Source organism: Antechinus flavipes, chromosome X (genome assembly GCF_016432865.1).
Source record: "Antechinus flavipes isolate AdamAnt ecotype Samford, QLD, Australia chromosome X, AdamAnt_v2, whole genome shotgun sequence".
NCBI classification, from domain to species: domain Eukaryota; kingdom Metazoa; phylum Chordata; class Mammalia; order Dasyuromorphia; family Dasyuridae; genus Antechinus; species Antechinus flavipes.
This window is the reverse complement of record NC_067404.1, coordinates 82,061,894-82,071,621: the sequence shown is the minus strand read 5'-3', so window position 1 is coordinate 82,071,621 and position 9,728 is coordinate 82,061,894. Positions and strand designations below refer to the sequence as shown.

General features: G+C 51.4%; 1 protein-coding gene across 2 annotated transcripts in view; it reads right to left on the bottom strand.

Moving 5' to 3' along the window:
- Positions 1 to 364: 364 nt before the first annotated feature.
- Positions 365 to 9,728, bottom strand: part of PHKA1 (phosphorylase kinase regulatory subunit alpha 1) — a 62,140-nt gene continuing 52,776 nt past the window's right edge. The window contains exons 27-33 of one of the 2 annotated variants that reach the window (XM_051968647.1): positions 9,607 to 9,722; positions 9,491 to 9,529; positions 6,434 to 6,484; positions 5,670 to 5,840; positions 4,178 to 4,231; positions 3,287 to 3,487; positions 365 to 1,656 (exon numbers count right to left, since the gene is read on the bottom strand). In XM_051968647.1, coding sequence (XP_051824607.1) covers positions 1,483 to 1,656; positions 3,287 to 3,487; positions 4,178 to 4,231; positions 5,670 to 5,840; positions 6,434 to 6,484; positions 9,491 to 9,529; positions 9,607 to 9,722 — 806 coding nt within the window. In that variant the 3' untranslated portion in view covers positions 365 to 1,482. The remainder of the gene's footprint in view (positions 1,657 to 3,286; positions 3,488 to 4,177; positions 4,232 to 5,669; positions 5,841 to 6,433; positions 6,485 to 9,490; positions 9,530 to 9,606; positions 9,723 to 9,728) is intronic. The other variant, XM_051968648.1, reaches the window with a different exon arrangement.

The window sequence follows — 9,728 nt, the reverse complement described above, 5'->3', positions numbered from 1 at the left end:
GTCTCTGTCAAAGGGAAGCCCGGCCCTTCCCATCAGGGATGTCTCTCATTAGAAATCCCTCCCTGACATTAGGCCGAAATTTCACTCTTTGCCTGTTCTGCCCAGTGTCACTCCTGATTCTGTCCTCTGGGCCCAAGCAAGGCAAGGCCACTGTCTTTTCCACTCAAAGAGGGCTCGCATGTCCCTTCTTCAGGTTAAATGTCCCCAGTCCCTCCATATGGGTTGGTATTGTAGTCGTTGCTGATTTTTGAACCCTTTCAGTCTGAAAATGTGATGGCCGGAACCGAATACGACCCAGCAGACCCCAACGGCTGAAACCGCTGGCGAAGTCTGAGATGTTGGCGGCAAGGACACAGACAAGCACTGGGCATATTTTACTTTTATTCTGTTCACATCGCAGCTTTCTTTTTAAACAAACCAAAAGGCTACACACACCGTCAGTGTCAAGTGCTTCCAGTTGACTGTTGACGTTAAGTCAGACAGTGAAACGCCATGGTGTGTGAGGGGGCGCTGGCAAGGATAGGCCAGGAAACCCAGAAGTCCCAGTGCTGGGCACGCTAGGCACGTGCCAAACCGAGTTGAGCTGGCCAAATAGCAGTCTGGGCCTTGAGCTCCGTGGGGGAGGCCCAGGGGCCTGCCTCCAGGGCAGCCTCATCTCTCTAGCTGCTTCTTGCCCTCTGACAGTGAGAGAGTAGAGGGAGATCTTCTTCACCTTAGGGTTCCTGACACCCACTGCTTGTTCTTCTGTACACTGAGCTTGAAGCTTCTCTCAGTACCAAGAACACTGGCTCAGAGTTGTTCTCCAAGCCTAGAATGATTGTCGGGAGAGGGGAAGGGAAAGGGAGGAAGAGCTAGGAGGGAAGGGAAATCCAAAGGAAGAGATGGAAAAACCTTTAGATGAGGTGACCTAGGTATAGGAGCAGGGCCAAAGAACTGAACTTAGGGCAAGGGCTCAGGAACACTCCCCATCCTGAGAAATCCTGCTGGGCTAGAATCCTCCCATCAGGCTCACACAGGTACAGTGAGAGTCCCATCTATGTGCACAGTCAGCTGGAGCCAGATGTGTCCCACACCCTCTAAGTGCCTATGGGGAAAGTGAGGGGGGGTTGGTGGCTGGAGGCCTGGAAGACAGTGAGATGGAGCAGGACAGCTCGGAACCTCCTTAGGGAAGAAGGAAGGAGTCTGCCCATTGACCTGCCCGGCCTGAGACCCCACAATACAGTAACCTGAGAGGAGAGGAATAAGTTAGGATGAAAACCGGGAAAATGAGTCAGGAGTGGACTTAATTAACATCAAGCCAGCACACTGGGAACCATCCCTGGTGAAAGGGTGCCGAGGACCGCTCTAAGTGAGCTTCTAGACTTTGCTTCTGCCCAAGCAACTCTTGTGGTAGGGGCTTCCCCTCTAAGCTAAGGAGGAAAGGGGAGGGAGGGCGCGCTCAGCCTCCTGCAGCAGCCCCCGGCCGGGCAGAGGCCAGCAGCCTCACTGCATGGCGCAGACGCTGTGAGGCAGAAACTCTTGCACGTAGGTAGCTGCAGCTTTCGAGAGGTAGGTCATGGTGCCGAACCTGCCGCTGGGGGCACTGTCGTACAGGAGGGTGCAGATGCCAGATGATGGATCCTTCGCCAGCATGCTGTCGTCTGCCCCGAGAGCTTTCTGGGTGGGTGGGTGAAGGAGAGGGAAAAAAATGACTTGCCGGTTTCTGATCCTGCCCAAGTGGCTGCCCACCCCCACCAGCCCAGTGCCCAGCTGGATCTTGGGATGGGACATAAACCCCGAGGGTGCGAGGACAGGGACCTGTGTATGTGTAAGAAAGAACGGGTCCCTTTCCCGAGTCTTTGCATCTCCAGTCTCTTCCAAGTGGAGTTTAGTGTCTGGAGGCAAATCTGTGTGGTCAGGGAAGAGCAACTTTGGCTCACTGAGACTCTGTTTTCCCCCCTGTAAAGTGGGGACAATGATGACCCTCGAGGTCCTTGCTGTTCACCTCTATTAGTCAACCAAAACCCCGGTAGCTGTTGTCTGCAGACCCCCAGGTCACTTCCCTTACCTCCTTAGTTCAGTATCTGGCTCCCGGTCTTTCTCTCCTCCCCAACTCTTGCCCACATACTAGAGCACTTCCACACACCCAGGGAGCCTCCTTCAAACACCCTAACTACTGAACTCCCCAGCTACGGCCTCTCTACGCCAGCTCAGCCGCACATAAACATGGGCGTACCCCTGGATCTTGCCATCTCTCACGAATGCACTGCCTCCACCTTCAGGATTTCAGAGCCCTCCCATGCCAACCATAATCTACAGCTTTCCACCTCTGCCTTCCCTTACATTCCCTATCGTGTGTCCACATCATGACCTCCGTCACTCGAGCCTTCAATTCTCTCCCCACTCACGTTCCTGACTAGCCGTTCCCTCTCCTTTCCCAATCTAAGCCCTCGGTGGGCCAATTCCACGCTACGCTGACCTTCTCTTGGGACTCACTGGCTCCCTTATCACAGCTCTGAATCGTTCCCACCACTGACCCTCTTCGTTTCTACACAGCATTATATCCACGTGATGTTGGAAGATGTTCACTGGTCTACGGGGAGCACCAATACCCAGGCTTCCCTGCTAAGGCCTAAGACACGTCCCTTACATTATCCTCACCTGCCACGTATCTAGTGTATAAAAGGGCTACCTAGTGTCATGTGGACTTGGGCAAGGTCTGTCCCCTCTTACCTCAGTTTCCTTGGTTATATAATGAGGGAGTTGGACCAAAGACCTTTCAGCTCTACATCCTCTAGGAATACTTGTCAAGATCTTTAGGAAACTCCCCCCCTCTTCTACTAATTCAATGCAACTCAAATTGAAAAATGACGCGCTATTCTCTTGATTGTAAATGGCTCCGGGCTAGGAAATCTGAACGAGTACTGCAACCCAGCAAACATCTGCAGGAGACGGGCAGCAGAGTGGAGAGAGTGGACCGGGCCTCTTAATTGTTTGCAAGAGGATGGATGGTGGCGCCCACTGTACCCAAACCCTTCTGCCCATACAGCGGTCCAGCTCTGTGGACAGAGCCATGGAGAAAGCCATGAGAAAGTGAGTTCTGCCCCCTTCAAGGGTTAGGAAGTCAAGAGGCTCCCTGTCTGAGCTCAGTTTGGGAAGAGAAGGGAGCACACAGGAGAAAGCCAAAGAATAAAAGAAAAACCGGCTGCCCTGGCATGATTAAGCCAACATGGCCCGGCTGTCAAACTCCGGCTCGGCCGGCTCTGTCCAGACCCAAAGGGCCGCAGATAGCCCCGCCTGCACGGACCTGCTCTTGGAGGAAGAGCTCGTTGGCGATGTGCACGATCCTTTCCACAGCAATGATACCGCCCACGCTCTGGATTTCGATATCTGCCAGCATGGTCAGGACGAGGATGGCTTCAACCAGGAGCTGCCGGTATTCTGGCTGAGGAACGCGGTTGAGGACGGACTCCACGTGAACCGAGAACTTGATCTCCCCTGGTGTCATCTACGAGAAGGGAAAAGAACACCATTGCCACGTTGGAGATGCGTGAATCGGGGATCTGTGAAGGCAGAAAAGCCACCGGAGCCACCAGCAATGTTTTGGCCCCTTCCCAAATAATCAAGTTGCTCCTTGGGAGCTGGGCCCGCTGGCTCCCACCCGGCACTTTGGCCTGGCCTCTGGGTGGAGAAGGGAGGCAATAAGCATTTATATAGTACCTACTATGTACCAGGTAGAGTGCTAAGCACTTTTTCCTTTAAAATAAATATCCCATTTGGCTTTAAGAGAGGGGAAGTGAAGGAAACACAGAGCATTCTCAACCCTGGGACCAGGAGCAAAGCCTGGAACGCTCAGCCCTTTTCAGCAGACAAGAGGCTGCTCACACTGACTACGGTGGGGCCTCCTCCATTGCTAGGCCCCATGGGCCATTCTGATTCCCCCATCTCTGTCACCACTGTCCTCTCACCACCATCGACCCGAGTGGACAGCAGGCAGAGCGGCTACCCTGCTCCCAGTCTATGCCTGACCTGGGGCTGGGGGCTTCCCGTTGCACAAGCAAACATTTCTCCTTTTTCTTGATGTGATCCCTGAGAAAGGAGCCTAGAAACTCTCTGCCCACGTCCAGGACTTTGCCGAGTGGCCACGGCACGCATCACCCCGGGGCAGCTCGGGGCTAGGAAGCAACCAGGCTCTTACCTCTCTGGTCGTCGAAGAAGGGAGAACGAAGCCTTCCACGGAGAGGCCATGGCACTGCACAAGAGGAAAGCTTGGGTGACTGAGCAGAAATAGCTTTGTCGGGCTATGCTGACACCTGGGCATTGCAACACTGGGTATGGTCAAGGATCACAGGGCAGAGGAAGAAAAGCTTCTGGAAGGCTGGGGCTTGCCATGCTCTCTGTAGCATCTGGACCAAAGAAGGTGCTTGGGAAAACCTGGGACATGGGCTGGGAAGCTGTGAAGCCCAAATACTCAGGATATGGGCTGGGACCTCAAACCCAGAAGCCAAGATGGCCCGGGACCGCAGGGTAACTCTTCTGCCCTGTGTGGGTTTGTATTTGGGAAAATGTGCATGTGAGCAGGCGTGCAGGGGCCGGGCTAGGCCCGTGGATCCAGGGAATACCGGGAAACTTGGCAGTTCTACACACCACCTATAGGGGTACCAGCAAGCCAAACAACCCCAAAGTGCCTCAATGCTGCTGGGGGTGCACCCAGGTTACTAAGGGGGATCTGGAGTCCCTAGCCCAGCTCCCTGCCATGCTCCACCTCCATTCTCTAGGCCTCCAGCAGGACAAAGTCCAGCCCCATGCCCATGTGACACAAAGAGGTCACGCTAGGTTAGAAAGCCAACATGGTCCCCCAAGAAGGAGTCTCTGAAGGACCCCAAGAGAAATCCTGGTGAGAAACAGCTGCCTCCCAGGGGTGGCTCCCTCCCACTGACGGCAGAGGGGCAAGTGACCAGTGTGCAGCCCCACAGCTCATGGCAGAACAGAGCCTCACACCTGGGTCCCACTCTGATTTGGCCTCTTGTGTTTTTGTTGCTATGCTATGCTATGCTATGCTAGGGGCCCTACTTAGCCTGAGAGTTCCCTGGGTTCTAGAGCTTTCTGTCTAGTATCCTGCCCCCATCATAACTGTGTCCTCCCCTAGTCCTATCTCTTGTGTATGAGAGTAGAGGGGCACCAGACTTCAAGGAGAACGAATCCACTCCCCCATTGGATGAGGCACCTCAGTGGTAACAGGAGGTCCCAACTATGAGGCTCAATCATCCCATGAGTCTCTCCTTCACATTTGCCAGAAGCAGTCCATGTGATGTAGCATTAGAAATGTCAAGCACGTATGTAAGTTGGCTAGAGGGGAGTCAGTTCTAGGGGAAAGTCATCCATGCTGAGAGAAGACTTCCTTTGCTGGCAGACAGAGAAGTCCCCTCCTCCTTTCCCTTCCCAAGAGACCCTATCCCTAGGAGGAAGTGAGAGCCAGTGAGTGAAAGCTACCCCTTGAGCTTGGAAAACTAGTCTTTGAGGGAAGAGCCTTTTGCAGTAGTAGGGAAAAGAGAAAAGTGGATAGGGAGTGACGGAGTAGGGAAAAGTCAGGCCTCTGCCTACCATGAGAGCCCAGCGCTATTCTGACTGAGGGCCCACAGGGGACACGAGGGGAAAGCCAGCCCCAAAGCCACAACATGGGGTCAAACCTTCTGCAGGACCTTCCACACTTTCTGATAAAATCCAATGGGGACCCTGTTCAGGGCTCCATCAAGCCTGCGCCGGCGCTGCCACTGGCCCTGGCGAGTGTCTTTCCAGGACTGCTCTCCGAAGGTACCTGTGAAGGAGCCCCCACTTGGGCTTAATGAAGGTCCGGGAGACTGAAACAGAAAAGAGAAAAATCCAGTGGAGCCAAAGGCAAAAAAGGGGGCACGGCTGCCAGGCTCGAGCCTGGTGTCCCAACTGCCATGGCGTCCCAGGGCACTGCCATGCTCTCAATCACCCAAGCGCCCAACCTCGGAGGCGTCCTCTATTCCATTCTCTCATGCCTTTACCCTACATCGTGCCCTCTCTCGCCTAACTTAGGTTTGTTGAAAGCCATTGGATTAGAATTCCATCAAGGAAAGGAACTTGGAAGCTAAAAACTAAAGCGGGCCGAGTTCATGGGAACAACAAAATCCCCAGTAACTTGGAATGCTGCCCTTCCCCCTTCCCCCCTGCCCCAAACTCCAACCAGGACATCAGCCTTCTTGCCCCAACCCTTCTTCTCTGTTGCATTTTTGACAACGACGACATACATACTAAGTGGTTATTAATGACATAAAGCGATTCGTGTCTTTCAACTTAAAAGTGGGCAGAGGGAGTTAGCCGTACTCCCACCTCTCTCAGAACTTCTTCCAGCTCTAAATCTACAGTCCCAGGAGTCCCCCAAAGCTCAGCTTTTTAGCTCGCTTTGGCCCTCAACAAGAGTTACCAGAAAAGGCGAGGATGTCGGCTCAATACTCAGGCCATGGCCACCATTGGGCTAGGGAAGCAAATCAAAGAATACCAATTTCAAAGGAATGGGCCACTTCAAAAATAAAGCAATTAATAAATGCAAAGAATGGGTTAGTATATTATCATTGAAAAGCCCAAAAGAATAGAACTAGTCAAAGACAAATCACAGGGAAGGCAGCCGGCCCACAAACACATCCAATAAGCCTTGTAGTAGAGCCGATGTCTTGATTAAATTCCTTTTCGGAGGAGGATCAGTGGCAGGAAAGCAGAAGTAATGGGACACAGTGGGATGAAGCTTCTAAGAGCCTTTCAGCAGAAAAGGGCAGAAGAGATTGACAACTCGCTCAGCAGTTCACACACAATACTCTATCTCCCATCTCCCTGTCCTTGCCCCCAGGAAATAGAAAATTAGCACATTGAAATAGCAGGACAAGTTTTTCTAAATCCCACAGAGAGCCCCAACTATGAGTCTAATGGTAAACAGACACTTGAGGCTTGAAACCCCAGGAGCATCCACTATTTCTTGCTGATCTGGCGATTTGTAGTCAATTCCTCTCGATCACTACCGATCACTATGAGTGTTTTTTGACACACAAAGTCAGCCGAATTGCCCTCTGCTAAATGTGGCCCATCCCCCTTTCCAATTTGAATCTCTCTTCCTGGTCCCAGTTTTCTCCCATTCTCCAGGATAAAGATACTTGAATCATAATTATACTGTCCTAATAGCCCCTCTCCCTTTCTTCCTCGACTTATTCTCTCTTCCTTCTACATTGGCTGTTTGAAAATGTTCTTTCAGAACGACCTGGATTTTCCCTCCCAGCCTACCTATGGCTGCCTTCCTGCACACCCTCATTACCGCATATGAAGGAGTGCACATCCACAGTAATAAAGGCACCTAGTCAGTGTATATTTATTTTTGGTGTGGTCCTGTGACTTCGTCACTTTGGGGAAGTCCCTAGCGGTGAAACTCCCTTTATCAATGCATATTGGCCACCTGTCTCTTACTTTTGGCTGCTGTACTGAGGTGCTTTCTCTAGTGGATTTCTTCCCACCATCTTTCCTTGTCTTTTGGCTGGCCACAAACCTACCCATGTCTTCCACTTCCCCCATGCTGAACCCCCTCCCACTCGATCCATCCATGCCCACTAGCTCTCATTCCACATCTCTCCATCGTCTAAACTCCCTGAGAAAGTTGCCTGTAATCACAGCCTTCACTTCTCTTCTAACCCATCCCAGTTTAGCACAATGGCTGGCACAAAGAAGGCACTTAATAGATATTGATTGATTTATTAAAGCCTCTGCCATCTGGTTCCTGATCTCAGCAACTCAAACCGTAATGCTTTTGACTTTCTCGTTCCACTGAGGCGCTCGCTCTAAATTCACCGGGGATCTCTTAACAGCCAAAGCCAGTGGTCTGTTCTCAGGCCACGTCCTCCCTGACATCTCTGAGGCCTTAGATTTCATCCATCACCTTCTTCTCCTTGACGCTCTCTTCTGGTTCTCCTCTAATTTGACAGTCTCCTTTGCTGGAGTCAAAGCCAGGTTACACCTACTAACTCCAGGAGGCCCGCCAGGCTCTCTCCAGAGCCCTCCGCTCTTCTCCCTTTATGCCATTTCATCAGTTCCCAGAGTTCAGTTAAGTATGGAAACGCTTCTCAGATCAATTTTTCCAGCCCCAACTCTCTGCTGACAGCCAATCCGACACCTGCAAACACATTCATCGTATCGAACTGGATGCCATGTAGACATCTAGAAACCCAACATGTCCCAAACTCAACTCATTCTCTTTTCTGCCAAGTCCTCCATGCTTCCGAGTTTGCTTTCTCCAGTTGAGGGCACTGCCATGCTCTTGATCATCCAAGCTCCCAACCTCAGAGGCATCCTCTATTCCATTCTCTCACGCCTTTACCCTACATTGGATGTGTTGCCATATTTGGTCATTTCTATCTTGACAACATCTTTCCCCTATGTCTTCTTTTCTCCTCTCCCACTGCCCCGACCCTGGCCCTCATCACCTCCCATCTAGACCGTTGAAATAACTACTGGTACAATATCTGCCTCGGGTCTCTCCTACTCCGACCCCTACTCCACTTGGCTACCAAAGGGACATTCCTAAATCAGCTCCAGGCTAACCATATTACCTCGCTGCTTAATATACTCTCAAAGACCAAATATTTGGTCCTAAAGCCCTTTCTAACCTGGCCTCTTCTTACCTTTCCGGTATTCTTACATCTTACTTTCCCAATTGAGAATACAAATCTGGCACCAACATGAAGTGCTCCCGATTTCATAGGGGACCAACCAGAAAGTCTTCTCTGAATCATTCCTTTGTGCTTGCCAGACAACTCATCCCTCCACTGCTCTGGGTCCGATGGGTAAATGCGTTGTTATCTCTACCTACTGCCCATTCACAATTATGGAAACCAAGTCTTTCCTTAAGTTAGATCTCAAGGAGAACAAAATATTCCATTGGTGTCTGCTAAGCGAAAGGAAAGGCCCTCCTTGCAACTTGAGCTGCTGTGGCTTTAAAAACAATCCAGCCTTTCTCTGGTCAAGTTCAGAGACTGTACCCAGAGAGACACAAATCCAGAACGGGCCTCTCTGGGAGAAGTCTTTCTACTGTTCCATCCTATGGGGCCAGACAATAACTTCCCCAAAGACAACTGAGCAGGTCTCAACTTTTCAAGATCTAGAAGGGGGACTGGTGATAGACAGGATGGTGGCTGGGTTCTTTTCCATAGCTGCTCCAAAAGCACTAATATCTAATTGAGAGCTCTATTTGATTTGCTTATTTGTGGGCACCTTGCGCCCCCTGCCCAGTAGAATGGGAAGCCCCTTAGGAGCAGGGCCTATCTGCCTTTGGAGTGTATAGGTCACACACACATAGAGCACACAGTAGGTACTTAATACATGCTCCCTGGCTGATTATTTGAAAAAAGGGCTCAAGCACACACAGCTATCTAGTCTAGCTATCTTAGCCATGGCGGAAGGGGGGAGCGGCAACAGAAGCTGTTAAATATCTAATTTATTTTACCTGATTCTCAACTGAGATAGAATGCCGGCGTAATTCCACCTGGAAGATAAATGAATCTGCCTGAGTTCCGAGGGGAAGCTGAGGCCCTAATGAGCTTCCTCCCAGCGCTGCTTTACCTGCTTTATGTCACTTTTTAACTGCATGATTCCGGCCCGTTCGGTTCGGCTCACTCCCACAGCACCGACTTCATGAATGGAAATAGCGGGGCTGACATTGGAATCGGTAGGACGCACTATGG